This window comes from Orcinus orca, chromosome 1 (assembly GCF_937001465.1).
Source record: "Orcinus orca chromosome 1, mOrcOrc1.1, whole genome shotgun sequence".
NCBI lineage: Eukaryota > Metazoa > Chordata > Mammalia > Artiodactyla > Delphinidae > Orcinus > Orcinus orca.
The window spans coordinates 37,395,787-37,411,244 of NC_064559.1; the positions used below are offsets into that span (position 1 = coordinate 37,395,787).

Consider the following 15,458-nt stretch of genomic DNA (forward strand, 5'->3'; position numbering starts at 1 on the left):
TTTATCCTTCCTAACTAACGTCCTCTATATTCTGGCTTGACATGTAAATATACTTTGCTCTTCTTCACTACAAAAAGAAAATGAAAGTAGCCCGATGGTTTACGTTAGCAAAAGTCCTTGTGCCAATAAGCTTTTCCCCTTAAAGTTCCTCATTTAATACCACTATAATGAATGAGGCTTTTAAAATTTTAGGCTTTAGAAAAATTAAGGCTGAATTAAAGTAGTTAAGACTTTTAACTTTCTATTTCTGTACCAGTCTGAAGTTAATACAAACTAGGGCAAATGACTCTCTCTTTCTCTTAGAGATAAATGATCCTCTCACCTCTTCCCTTCCAACTACTTCATTCCTCATCCCTATACCTTGCTGATCAACTGGAGGGTCAAATTCCCAAGTCTAACTATTGATTTATTTCACCCAGGTAATTTAAGATCATATGCTCATATTAGTCATCCACAAGCATAAATAAGATTCAATAACCATTTCATAAAAATATATTTCTTTAGAAATCATTACCTTGTCTGATCTAAACAATCTTAGATCACACACCATTTCTTCACGTATTCCATCTCTTAAAGCCTGCCTGTTGTTTTTCTTCCACGTTCCATAAATGTGTAATGTCCATGGCAGGAGCATTCTCTCTCTGACTAATGGCAAACCAGATGGTGGCAGGGGAAAAGATCATGGTCCCTTTAATCTTAAAGGTCAGGGAGCAAACCTCCCAGACATGTAAGCAACTCATAATAAAACCTATTGTGTGTAATTTATCAAAATTTCAAAACATTTTAAAAACATTTATTTTTCGCTTGATTCACTTCTTGGGATGACAAGCAACTCACAAGGAAACCTATTAGGTGTAATTTATGAAAATTTCAAAACATTTTAAAAACTTTCATTTTTGGCCTGATTCACACCTTGGGATAACAAAATGCCATTTATTTTCATCTTAGAAATAATGTATAACTATAATTAGAAAAGGAAGTTCTAAGCTTAAATAATCAGAATGCAGAAGTCCCTTCTCTGCCTGGAAGGAACTTGCATTCTAGTGGAGGAAGAGACAACAATAAACCAGACACTCAATGAATTACAGGGGATAAAGGCTATGATTTTCCTTGCCCATTTCTGAATCTGATTTTGTGTCATTGAAATTCCGTATCCAGAACTGTATAGTACAAAGCTGAAATAATTCCTTTTTTTCTTTCAATATTCCTTTTTTTCTTCCCTCTATTTCATTGGATTTGTATTAGCTTTTTGGTAGACTGAAACAGTATCTTTCTGGAGAACAGTATGCAATCTCTCCTCTTTCACTCCATTCTGAGTTATTAGCCTATAAGAAAATTACAGTATTTCTGTAAGGGTATCTGTCCATATTAAGGTTTTGTGAAAACTTTCCCGTTTGTTTGCACAGACTTGCAAATTCTTTGTGATTTAACCTCACTGGCTTGACATTTCACTAGTGAAAAAAATACTATTATCAGCACATTTGATATTTTACTGTGTATTTACTACATCAATAATTTGTGACAAATGTTAAACAAGATAAGTCATGCACTGATCACTGAGAAACAATATTGTTAGACTGTTCCACAGAGCCCATTTATCCCTGCCTCTTTGTTTCTGCCTCTAATCCACTCCCATTTCTATACAAAAAACCTTCTTGTCCACAGTCAGATAAAGCCTTAAGTTTTCATTAGTATTATGCGTAGTTCAAAACTATTAAGGCCGCTCTCTGGAAAGGCTCGCTGCATTACCCAAGAAGGCAATGGTGTTCATCCTCAAAATTAGCAAACAAATCAAGAAAATAGCAAGTACCTAATACACGTACTGAATTAAAATTTTTTTCAACAACTCAAATGTTGAAAGTGGAAACAGAATTTGAATATGGTACTTCACTAGTTGGATCACTGGTATCAAAGAAGTTGGAATGTACTTCAGGAGGTGGAATTGCCTTTGTTGTTGCTGTTGTTTTTGGATTATGGTTTCTTCTAGTGATTTGGGGTGGTGACTCTGTCAGGGCTGTGTACAGGCACTGTCTTTTTCAAAGCAAAGACTAAGGCTTCTCCCAGAAGAAGGAATTGAAAGTAGACATTAGCCACCATCAACCACCTGCACAGCCATTCTTTGAACACATACTCACTAAGGTTGTATCCTCTCACGCCCCATGTACCACTCAGCATCCAAGACCGCTTTCAGGCCATTACTCACCTAACCACCTAGTCACTGCTCTTTGGACGCCCATCCAACGTGGCTGTCCAGCCCTCTACGCGTCCTCATGCATGAATCTCAAGTTGCCCTCCCTCATCCTGTGGACAATTTGCTCCTGACTCACAGTCTCCTCTTTGTCTCAAGTGGTACCACCATCTAACCCCCATGAGAGCATAAAGAGGAATAATGAGGACGTACTGGGAAGTGGTGGAGTGAGTGAACTCTTTGTGCTTCCATTCCTAAATCCCTAATACCAACCTAGACCTGAAGTCTAAAGGTAGTGGTATCGTATGATTCATCATTTCATTTATGTAAAGTGAAGTGCTGATTAAATGACCCACAAAGGCAGAGGAGCATACCCGGTAAGACCCTGGGCTTTGCAATCGGTAAGACCTGTGTTCACACTCACTTACTACTATGAGACCCTCAACAAGATACCTATTCTGTCTAAACTGTACTTTCCTTCCCTGTAAAATAGGGAAAATAAGAATTTCTACCTCACTTAACACAGTGCCTCACTTTTGATGAATGCCAGAAAATTTTAACTATTGTTATATATGCATGATTATGGTTACTGACATTTAAAAGTCATTAAATACTTCTATTTACTGTCAGTTCTCATATACCTTCATGACAACTACTGCTGCTCTCCTAACTGTGGGTAATAATTGTACAGAAAACAGAACCTATATCTTCACTACAGGGGAAGAAGGAAGTCTTGTGTAAGACTGCAGTGCAAAGACATTCACACTGTGAAGCCTAAATGTCACAATGTTGTGGTGAACAATATTCAGTAATCAAAATTACTTTGGGAATGGTGAAATGTGTTGTTTTAAGGCATGGGCCCTTGTCTAATAGGCAATTTAGATTCTTCTGACATGATGGATAGGATGGTTTTATTATTATTTCCTAATAAGTTTTTACTTAGTCTTGAAAGTTGGGATTTAGTTATGTTTTTCCTTTTAGATACCTTGCAAATATTTCAAAAACTTGAGGCAAATTATGCTCTAAATTTCAAAATAAAGCAACTAATTTCTTTCGATACTGAAACATATAACTGAGATACTTTTCCTATTTTTTCCCCATTGCCAATTAGCAATAATACAGATGAAAAATCTAAAAAAGTGATTATCCATTTATATTCCCAAGAAGGCAATGGTGTTCATCCTCAAAATTAGCAAACAAATCAAGAAAATAGCAAGTACCTAATACACGTACTGAATTAAAATTTTTTTCAACAACTCAAATGTTGAAAGTGGAAACAGAATTTGAATATGGTACTTCACTAGTTGGATCACTGGTATCAAAGAAGTTGGAATGTACTTCAGGAGGTGGAATTGCCTTTGTTGTTGCTGTTGTTTTTGGATTATGGTTTCTTCTAGTGATTTGGGGTGGTGACTCTGTCAGGGCTGTGTACAGGCACTGTCTTTTTCAAAGCAAAGACTAAGGCTTCTCCCAGAAGAAGGAATTGAGCCCCAAGACTGCAACATGGAAACTTTGCCTAGTTTCCAGCCTGCGTGTCTTGCCTGGTGGAGTTCAGACTCAAGACTGCAATATCATCTCTGACCTGAATCCCCAGCCTTCTGTTCTGCCCCGCAGATTTCAGACTTGTCTGCCCAACAACCTCATGAGCCAATTGCTTAAAAGAAATCTCTCTCTCTATATGTAGATATCCTATTGCTTCAGTTTTCTCTGGAGAACCCTAATACAGTTGCCATTGGTCAAAATAAGTAAATAAAGTAGTCTTACCCAAGCTGTTGTGTAATAAACGTGTAGCTGTTTGCATAAGGTTTAGGGTGAAAAGGAAAATTATGCTACAGCCAAAAGTGGCACACAACCTAGACTGAATAGAAGAAGTCACTGAACCAAACATAGCTGTTTCGTAAATAGTTATACTGGAACACAGGCACACTGATTCCTTACTTAATGTCTATGACTCTTTCATATTACAACAGCACACTTGAGTGCATGCCACAGAGACCCAGAGACTGCATGGCACACAAAGCCAAATATTTACTACTGGCCCGTTAATGGACGAGTTTGCTGACCCCTGAACTACATCAGACGGTGAGGATTTTCTCACAGGCTGGTCCCCCTTTAAGTTTTGCTTTCCACCCTTTTCTCAGGCCTCTCTCCCATTAGACACTCATCCCTTCAAATCTTTACTGCAATCTCAGGGTGCCTCATTTCAGCTCAAGGTTTTCTTGTAAATTCAAAACTTCAGTTTTTCATACAGAGTCATTCACCTGGTCCTTGCTTACTCCGGCTATGGCCAGGAGTTCTAAAATTTCCTATCCATAATATCCTTAGGGCATTTTCAGAAACACCACCACCAAAAGCACTAGAAAGGTATTAGGCCATTCCTGTAGAAGCAGAAGCAAAATCATCACATTTTTTAGTAAATTTCTTTTGTTTCTGACCTACTTCTTTCCTTTATCCATGTGCATTAATCTAAATCTGGCATTTTATATCTACATACATGTCAGAAGTTATAAATTTTATAGAGAACAGTGGAAGGGGCCACAGGAAAAAGTAAGGAAGTGGGAGAGGCATTTTATAGTTAATTAAGTTATATGCAATTCAAATTTTTCTAAACAAAAATATACAGGATAAGGTCAATTTTCTCCTAAATAGAAATGAATTTGCAAAGCCCTATGTTTATTATCTTGCTTCTACTCACTTTGCTTCTGTCAAACAGCTTGTTTTTCATGACTGTTAATGTAAGTAAATGAAATGTGCATTGCTTTTAAAAAATTCAGAATTGGTAATTTATTTTTTGAAGCTTTAATGATCATCTAGCGTGATGCTCCTCCAATGGGCATTTGCATATGCCCTGGGGCTGCTTGGCTGGTATACCAATAGGATATAGAAGTCATGAGATAAAAATGGCAAGGCTTCCTAGAACATTTTTCCTAATGTTATTCCAATAGTTCAAATGGAAAATAGCATTATATTAACACAAATACATATGTAAGAGAACAGAAGACAAATAAGGCAGGATATTTTAAGATGAATAAGATAGAGAATATTGTACTTTCAGGGCTGCTTTAAGGCCTCCAAGGCTCATGGGTGATGCGTACCTTTTCTTTGCTATTGGGGTACTGGGATGGAAAAGTTGTGCAAAACTGTTCCATGGCCAGCCATGTTGCCTCCAAATATAAACAGCAGACACAATGGTTGTCTTTTCAAGAGTTCATTTAAAAAATAGTCCATAAGAGTGCTTAAAATATCATTTTATTTGGTTTCATTCCTGCCAGGTTACCTGTCTAAAACACGTTTCACCTTTCTTCCCATCTAAGTTGCATTAACCTAGCTCAGAATTCACTCACCCAAGAAGCTCTCCCAAACAACTCCAATCCAAAGTGATGTTTTTCTTTGGAACTCACAGCACTTTGTTTCTATACCATTTTAAAATAATCTAGTTTCTTTAAAAGTAATGTGTGTTCACTATTGAAAACATATAAAACACAGAAAAATATAAAGAATATTAAAATTGCCTATAAGAGCCTCTGCCCAGTGGTTAGTGTTTTTAAGCTTCTTTCATAATATTTTACATTTGCAACGTTATACCTTGAGATTATATTGATGGTATACTTTTTTTTTTCACCAAATGACAACCACTTCTCCCATCATTTCCCCCAAGCTCTATCTAAACACATCCCATAGTATCTGACATTTCATGTCTTGTTTTTTACCTATTAACTCTATTACAGTCATTCACTTGCTAATGCATTCATTCTTGTAACACTCAGTAGTCAACTATAATGTACCAAACTTTGTGCTTACATGTTTTCTCTCCCATACTAAATTAACTTATGGGTAATGACCACTTTTTAAACTGTCCCCACATTTCTGAGTATAGATTTAATCAAATGAGAAGTATACAGTAAGTATTTGAGAATGAGCTTACCAAAATTTCATTCATCCTCAACTTTTTGGAAACATTCTTTTACATCAAGGTGCATCTCAAATTGTGCATGTTGACTACTGACCACCTTTTAATAAAAAGGTAGGAAGTCCTTAATGAATTGTCTCAAATGTTTCCTTTTAAGCTTGCAATTTTTTTTTAAATAAATTTATTTATTTATTTTTGGCTGCGTTGGGTCTTTGTTGCTGCATGCACGCTTTCTCTAGTTGCACTGAGCCGGGGCTACTCTTTGTGTGGTGCGTGGGCTTCTCATTGTGGTGGCTTCTCTTGCTGTGGAGCACGGGCTCTAGGCACGCAGGCTTCAGTAGTTGTGGCACGTGGGCTCAGTAGTTGTGGCTCGCAGGCTCTAGAGCACAGGCTCAGTAGTTGTGGCGCACGGGTTTAGTTGCTCTGCGGCATGTGGGATCTTCCCGGACCAGGGATCGAACCCGCGTCTCCTGCTAAGAATCTGGCAGGCAGATTCTTAACCACTGTGCCACCAGGGAAGTCCCTAAGCTTGCAGTTTTGATCACTGACTACCAAAGGATCAAGGTTAATCATTTGTGGCAACATATGGTAGACAAGGAGTCAGAGTCTGTACCAAGCTTAACACCTGTGAACCCAGGCCAGGTGCAGGAGCAGAGAGGGCAATAAAATTAAAGAAGCAGACTCCAAAGACACAGCTGTGTTTTGAAGGCCATGACAATGTTCAAATATGATGCAGGTAACACATGATGTTGGGAAATCTTGTGAGGTAGAAGGAGAACAATGATGAGGAATCAGTAGTAACTAGGGGTGTCAGGTAAACTGACAGGCCTCATTAGGGGTTTGTCCACTGGTGGAAGGACAGTGTTCCTGGTCTTATGAAACAGGAGAGGCTTCAGCATGGCCAAGGGAACATTCTGATATCTTGTATTATGCAATAACTTCTTTCAATCCTGACTATGAGTAGGGGAGGAGGACGTGCTATCTGAAGCTGACCCTCCTCCAAACTACCAGCTCTTGTTTATCTCCTCTAACAAAATCATCATTCAGAAAAAAGAGACTCAGGAAATATTTTTTGTATTAAGAGGGACCTGTATGTGTTCTGGAATGGGGCTTTTTTTATTTAGTTGCTCAACTCTGAGAACAAAAGAAGCAATGTGAAAATGTCAAGTTACTCATTACCCTCTCTTATCTACTCAGTGCCTCAATTTATGCCATACTTTCTTGTGCCCAAAATAGCAACCACCACAGAAGGCAATAAGCACTTCCTTTGAACTTGTAATTTATGTGTAATGCTTGCAACATGATTATCAGCATATAAATTCTGGGTAGTCCAGTTGTCGACCATGCTGTCATCTAAATAAAAATATTTTGTTATTTCAGTGTCCTTCCTTGACAAAGTACTATAAAGCTAGAGAACATCTCGAATTAAAATGTTGATGGGAAAAGAGCCAATTCATTTCAACAGAATAAGATCTGAGACTCATAAAATCTTTTAAGTGACTCCACAGAGATGCAAACATGTGCACTTGAAGATGCTGAAGCTCTCCCAGTACCTACTGAAGCACCCTCTTCTTAGCTTGGATTACGGTCACCCCTTCACTCTCCTCTCTTGTGCTGAAAGCACACATTATCTAGTCAGGGGAAAACTACACTTAGGATTTATAAGTAGTGTCAATTACTTAAAGAAATGTCACCCAGGATTTCTGTTTACATGTTTGTCATTTTTCGTTCTTATTGTCAAATATATATAATATGGAATAGGCTCATTGAGGAGAATTTGGAAAATGCAGGAAGAAGATATGAAAAACTGATCAGTCACATAAAAATATATTACCTAGGGCTTCCCTGGTGGTGCAGTGGTTGAGAGTCCGCCTGCCGATACAGGGGACACGGGTTCGTGCCCCAGTCCGGGATCCCACATGCCGCGGAGCGGCTGGGCCCGTGAGCCATGGCCACTTAGCCTGCGCATCTGGAGCCTCTGCTCCACAATGGGAGAGGCCACAAGAGTGAGAGGCCCGCGTACCACAAAAAAAAAATATATATATATATATATATATATTTTAAAATATATTTTAAAAATATATTTTAAAAATATATATATTACCTAGTGATAACCACTGTTAATATTTCAATTCATTTTCTGCTAATCTTTCTTCAAGTATATTTCTTTATACACACAGATATCTTTCTTTTTAAAATACCTTCTTTTGCTTTTATAGAGCAGAACCCAATCCTTATAGATAGACTGTGGTAAAATGTATGCTATAACAGTTTTCACTTTCTCTAGAAAAAAAATAATTTCTGTTTAGTAAAAGGCATTAAATGATTACAGAGAGAGGGGTCAAGGGAAATATCTGGAACAAAATAAGGAAATTAATATTTCCTAAGCTCTAGTTCAAAAGTACTTTGTACTATGTTCTATATAAAAAACACTAAAATTTAAATAAAAGAATAATTTTTATTACAAAAGTAGCTAGATTATTTTTTATGGATTCAGAATAAACTTAATTAACTAAGAAAGCATGACTTTTAAGAATTTATCAAATTAATAAACATGTATTGATACTTTCTAAATAAGTGGCCCTGGAGTCTCAACTGGTTCACATCTTTATAGATCAAAAATTTATTTGGGGGACTTCCCTGGTGGTCCAGTGGTAAAGAATCCACCTTACAATGCAGGGGATGTGGGTTCGATCCCTCAGGGATCTAAGATCCCACACGCTGCAGGGCAACTAAGCCTACGCACCACAACTACTGAGCTCATGCGCCTCAACTAGAGAGACTGCATGCCACAAACTACAGAGCCCACAGGCCCTGGAGCCTGTGCACCACAACTAGAGAAGAGAAAACCTGCACGCCACAGCTAGAGAAATGCCGTATACCGCAACTAAGACCCGACGCAGCCAAAATAAATAAATAAATATTTTAAAATTTTATGACATTATGAGCCTTGCTAACGATCTCTAGAAAATATCAGGATATTTCTGAATATTTAACAATAGATTCGCATATGACTACTGCTAACTTCTGTGTAATTCTGGGTTTTAATAGTTGCTTTTAGAGTGTATTCTGCCATATATACTTTTATAAATATAAAGAGTGAGCTGGACATCAACCTGAATTTCAATTTTAAATTACTCAATACAGAAAAACAAAAAACAGCATAAGCAAAGTCAACTGACAAACTGTGACAAAAAAATTGCAACCTCTATCACAAATGAAGGGTAACTGGCTTCTTTAGAGAGTTAAAAATTCAAAGACCAACCCTCCCCCAACTTCCCAAAGTATGGGTAAAGGACATACACCCAGGTCACTCAAGAAAGAAAAGCAAATAGCCCACGAATATATGAAAAGATGCTCAATGGTTTTGTTTAGTTGAACCTCTATTATTATCTGCATTATTTCTTGGGTTTCTGGAGAAGAAATTTTTAAAGGAAAAGACCCCGAATAGCCAAAGCAATCTTGAGAAAGAAAAAGGGAGCTGGAGGAATCAGGTTCCCTGACTTCAGACTATACTACAAAGCTACAATAATCAAGGCAGTATGGTACTGGCACAAAAAGAGAAATATAGCTCAGTGGAACAGGATAGAAAGCCCAGAGATAAACTGATGCACTTATGGTCACCTAATCCATGACAAAGGAGGCAAGAATACACAATGGGGAAAAGACAGTCTCTTCAATAAGTGGTGCTGGGAAAACTGAAAAGCTACATGTAAAAGAATGAAATCAGAACACTCCCTAACACCATACTCAAAAATAAACTCAAAACGGATTAAAGATCTAAATGTAAGACCAGACACTATAAAACTCTTAGAGGAAAACATAGGCAGAACACCCTTTGACATAAATCACAGCAAGACTTTTTTTTGACCCACCTCCTAGAGTAATGAAAATAAAAACAAAAATAAACAAATGGGACCTAATGAAACTTAAAAGCCTTTGCACAGCAAAGAAAACCATAAACAAGACGAAAAGACAACCCTCAGAAAGGGAGAAAATATTTGCAAATGAAGCAACTTACAAGTGATTAATCTCCAAAACATACAAACAGCTCATGCAACTTAATATCAAAAAAACAAACAACCCCATCAAAAACTGGGCAGGAGACTTAAATTGACATTTCTCCAAAGAAGAGATACGGATGGCCAAGAGCACATGAAAAGATGCTCAACATCACTAATTATTAGAGAAATGCAAGTCAAAACTGCAATGAGGTATCACCTCACACCCATCAGAGTGGCCATCATCAGAAAATCTACAAACAATAAATGCTGGAGAGGGTGTGGAGAAAAGGGAACCCTCTTGCACGGTTGGTGGGAATGTAAATTGATACAGCCACTATGGAGAACAGTATGGAGGTTCCTTAAAAAACTAAAAATAGAACTACCATATGACCCAGCAATCCCACTACTGGGCATATACCTTGAGAAAACCATAATTCAAAAAGAGTCATGCACCACAATGTTCACTGCAGCACTATTTACAATAGCCAGGACATGGAAGCAACCTAAATGCCCATCGGCAGATGAATAGGTAAAGAAGATGTGGTAAATATATACAATAGAATATTACTCAGACATAAAAAGGAACAAAATTGGGTCATTTGTAGGGATGTGGATGGACCTAGTCATACAGAGGGAAGTAAGTCAGAAACAGAAAAACAAATATCATATATTAACACATATATGTGGAATCTAGAAAAATGGTACAGATGAACCTATTTGCAGGGCAGGAATAGAAATGCAGTCATAGAGAAGGGATGTGTGGACACAGTTGGCGGAAGGGAGGGTGGGATGAATTGGGAGATTGGGATTGACACATATACACTACCATATGTAAAACAGATAGCTAGTGGGAACGTGCTGTATAGTGCAGGGAGCTCAGCTCGGTGCTCTGGGGTGACCTAGATGGGTGGGATGGGGCGGGGTGGAGGGAGGCCCGAGAGGGAGGCGATATATGTATACATATAGCAGATTCACTTCGTTGTACAGCAGAAACTAACACAAAATTGTAAAGCAACTATACCCCAATTAAAAAAAAAAAAGGAAGTAGCAATTAAATGCTTGGAAATAGGCCTTTCTTAGAATTAAAATTCTCCATCACAAGAAAAAATGTGTTTTGTTTTTTCCGGTAATGGAGTAGGTAGGTCACTGAGCAATATAATTAACAAATATCTGATGCCTGTGACTTTTTAATTACAAGATATCTGTGAGATTTTTTCCTATCACATCAGTTATCTATGGGAAATAGTGTATATATTAATGATGTCTAAAATATTATATAGCTAACTTGTATTATTGAGCAATTCTTTTCACCCCTGGCCTTACATTTTTCATCTGAAAAGCAGGGACTGGAACAACCGGTCTCCAAAGCTATTCCTAGTGCTAACATTCTAATTTCGTTTTGTTTTGTTTGACTTTTTATAGCCTTGAAAAGCCAAGAGGAAACAAAATGAATATGTGATCCTTATGAGAAATGCCCTCCTTTCTGTACTTGACTGGGTTCAGAATCCCTGTGTTGGGTTTGGCACCACAGTAATGCTCTTGAGGTAACAGCCAAGTAAGAAGGTCAATTTGCTGGCAGGTGCCTACCAGGTGCGAGTAGAGGTGGCAGAGCTCCCAGGACCAGCCTCAAAAAGGTGGCTTAACTATCCTCTGTTTAGCCATTCTCTTTCAGGTTTTCACAAACACCTAACCTGTAAAGCACCGTGACAGGTGAAAGCCTCTTCTGAGAGCATTCACAGGCCCCTTCATGCTGCTACCCTCACCTCTGAAAAGCAAAAGGTAAATGTACCAATTTAGGAGGCAAAGGATCGTCTAACGTTGTTTTATTTAATGAAGTCCCCCTCGGGTTAATGACATCCACAGACACCTCCCTCCATCTTACCGCCATTCCTAAAGCTTACAGGAGAGCTACTACATAGCTCAAAACCTGGTCTACAGCCATATTCTCCATTCTCTTCTTATTTTCCTGTTGGCAGTTTTACAAAATCTTTAGGGGGAGTTGGAGGAACCACTAGTGTTTAAGCCCCTACTTCACTCAAAGCCTCGACTCTTGAGTTCTATTCCTCTCAGCACCTTAGGAAGTTCACAGTCCATATTCCCCCTTTGAACTCAGTCACTAAAATGATCTCAAGGCTAAGGGTTAGACAGTAGATCCACTTCATAGGTCAGCTTGCCATGCCTGATTTAGGAAAGTTTTCTCTGCAGACAGTTGTAGACAAATCCTTTCAGAGACAAATTCTGCTTGTTCCCAGTACCTAACATTATTAAAATCAAAACTTCTCAGAACTTTTCCAGCATTTGGTAAATCCATGCTGGGGAGGATTGGCAGAGACATGTTATATGCACTTGACAAGCAATGCCCATTTATTTCATTCAGTATTTAACGGGTATTTGTTATGTACCTGGTATAGGTCTAGAACTGTCTCAGCACTGGAGATACAGCAAGAAAACTATCCCTGCCCCATGGAGCTAGTCCAGAAAAATAGGGAATAAGGCTCAAAGCCTTTCAAATGGAGCCTCAGTTGGGTCGAATCAAAGTAAGTTAAAGAAATCTATGTGAAAGTCTTCAATTATATTAAGAATGGCTTGATGAAACACAGGTATAGAAATTTCACTGGTTGAAATAAAATTCCAGTAAAGCCCCAGTTCTTGAATCTAATCTAGCATTTGTAACTAGTAAACCAAACGCTAGTCATATTTTTTTCCCTTTTAAATTTTCTCATGAGAAATAAAAACTTACTTCCAAGACTAGAAATAGATGGGAAAGTTTTTTTGAACTTTATTCAGATATAAGTGACATATAACATTATGTACCAATAGTTACAGAGAACATAAATAGATCCATTTTAAGTGCCAACATTGAACCACAGAACATTTCTGTTATATCACTGTTTTATAACTATAAGAAATAACAGAAATGATAAGTCCCCCTCATTAAGTTTTCTATTCACTGTCTCCTTAATTGTACCTCCTTTAATTGTCATCATGGAGTGTCTGGATTTTATAATCCAAGACACTAAGGTGTTTATTTTATACATCACCTCCACACTTAGTATCTTGTATGCTAGATACAAGAATCCAAACATTGTGTTGGTCTGGGAGGAAACGGAAATTCCATAGTTTGTTGAACCCAGAAAACCTTTAGTGCATCTCAGGTATAAAGTTGTTTAAATATATATAAAGTTCTATAATTGCAGAAGATGCATTTGAGGTTTACACAAAGAGCTTCCATTTCCTTACCATCGTCTCATACCTTAACCCTAAGTGACACAGGTTCTATTCCCACCATTCTATGAACAAAAGAGCAGGTGATATACAGGCTGGCTTTTTAAAAAAATGTTTCTTTATCTGATTCCAAATGTAACAAAGGTCAATACAGAAAAAAACCACACAAAAATGAAATATAGATAAGCCTATGAACTGTTAGTTAATTTTGACTATTTCCAACTAATCTCTTTTTAAGTGTATCAATATACTATTTTGTTTTAATAAAAGTAATGACAAAAGGCACACACCGATTTGGAGTTTGCTTTTTCTACTTACGAATATACCATAGTTTCTCATATTTTTTTTTACACTGCTTGCTTCATAGAAATTCATTCCATAAAGCTGCCTGTCAAAAACTCATACTTCTGCTAGACATTTAAGAGTTTATATTTTGTTCAAAATTATACATCTTTGCTCCCAGCTCTGATGATATCTTTGGGATAAACTCTAAATGAAACTAGCAGTTTAAAAGTCATGTCCATTTAAAATTGTAACGCATGAGAAAGTTATGTAAACTAAAACTTTGAGGGTGCTTCCCCCCACCCCACCCCATCCCCAATGTTTACACAGTGGTTGACTTTTTTATTCTTTGCTAGCTAATACGAAGAGAATGTCAGCTCCTTTGTTTGCTGTTTAATACTGGTCATGTTACTTTCCTTTCCTTTTACTAGTCATACTGGTTTACTCACAACTCTACAAATAAATCTTACTCATTCTTAATTTTCCAGCATTGAGAGATTGGTTCACCAGAAAAGTTGTCACTCATCAATTCCTACCCATCCCAACTCTAACGACATTCATTGCTTCCAGAAATATGGCACTTAATGCACCCTTGTCCTTACCCTTTTCATGCATGTATATGTCATCTTCAATAAAACATTTAGTCGTTCGAAGGCAAGACCTTAGAGTTGAGGCCCAATATGCTAATGGCCCGGTGTTGTTTAATAATTTACCTTCCCAGGGGTGCTCTCCTGGGAATACAGGTGAGACTAATTGACTTTAGCAGTTGGGAGAGCAACAGCCAAACCTTCCATGTTTTTCAAATCTATCAGGCCATGAGAGGCTTCAGTAGCAGAGGCTCAACCACGGAAATCTCAACTATTGTCCCGAATTATGCCTGACTAATGCCAAAGATTGAGCAAGGGCCCAGGTATCCGGACAGTCTGGATTGCCCCAGGTCCAGACTGGAGTCCTGAGGGGTGTCTGCCCCACAGTGACTCACTGCCTGGGCTCTAGGTTTCTGTCTTCAGCTCGATGCGTTTTATTCTTTAATCTAGCGTTCCGGAAAACTGACAATGCTGACCTCGCCAACGCTTGCTTCCTTTCCGCCCTTCCTGCATAGGGTGGTAACAGTCTTTACGAACAGGCGGTGAACAAGCCATTTCTCGCAAACCGCAGCTGTACTTCCGTGTAGGTCCGAAGAAGGAGGAGCCAGGTACAGCCAGGGTCTAAGAGTGAGGCGTAGAGCGGCCCGCGCGCAAGGTCTCTTAGACTTCGGCAAGCGCCACGCCCCGCCTCTCCAGGCCTAAGGGCCACCCCCAACACCGAAGCCCCGCCTTACAGCCCGCCTATTGGCCCGGCAGGCCCCGTCCATAGAGTCACTTCCGCCCTGGGTACGGCCCAGGCCACGCCCAGCTGCGAGACCGCGTTTGAGGGTTTGTGACTGTGCGGATTCTTGTCTCTGGTAACTGGACTCAGAAAGATCTCTGCTGAGCTGTTTCAGGTTTCTCGCTGATCTCCCGAAAATGACGGCGCCTTGCTCCTCTCGCAAGGCATCCCCCTACCGCTCCGAGAGTCCCTTTTCTTCTAGGTGCTTCGTTGGGATTCTTTTGGTGGCGCTACTGCTCCTGCTTCCCATATCCTCCGGTAGGAGCCTGGAGAAGGTGTCCGCACAGGCGGCGAACTGGAGCGGGTGGGGGGTGAGGCAGGCCGGGTCGCGGGGCAGTCCCGCTGGAGCCGAGGGTCGGGGGAGCTTTGCTTGGTGGCTCGGGGCGGAGGCGCGGGGCTGAGTCCACACAGGGTCGTAAGGAGTTAGGGTAGAAGGCGTGGCCAGACTGTCCCCGGCTCGTACTGTGTGGGGACCCCGGGG

General features: G+C 39.2%; 2 protein-coding genes across 8 annotated transcripts in view; both read left to right on the plus strand.

The window, feature by feature from the left end:
- Positions 1-7,523, plus strand: part of CR1 (complement C3b/C4b receptor 1 (Knops blood group)) — a 276,865-nt gene extending 269,342 nt beyond the window's left edge. The window contains exon 47 of the mRNA XM_049702725.1: positions 7,479-7,523. Within this exon, the coding sequence (XP_049558682.1) occupies positions 7,479-7,491 (13 nt within the window). The 3' untranslated portion in view covers positions 7,492-7,523. The remainder of the gene's footprint in view (positions 1-7,478) is intronic.
- A 7,450-nt stretch (positions 7,524-14,973) lies between these two features.
- The window catches only part of CD46 (CD46 molecule), a 54,382-nt gene continuing 53,897 nt past the window's right edge, over positions 14,974-15,458 (plus strand). For 2 of the 7 annotated variants that reach the window (XM_033410492.2, XM_033410496.2), the window contains exon 1: positions 14,977-15,235. In XM_033410492.2, coding sequence (XP_033266383.1) covers positions 15,115-15,235 — 121 coding nt within the window. In that variant the 5' untranslated portion in view covers positions 14,977-15,114. Of the gene's footprint in view, positions 15,236-15,458 lie in introns of all 7 variants that reach the window. The other 5 variants (XM_033410490.2, XM_012537694.3, XR_007474116.1 and 2 more) reach the window with 4 other exon arrangements.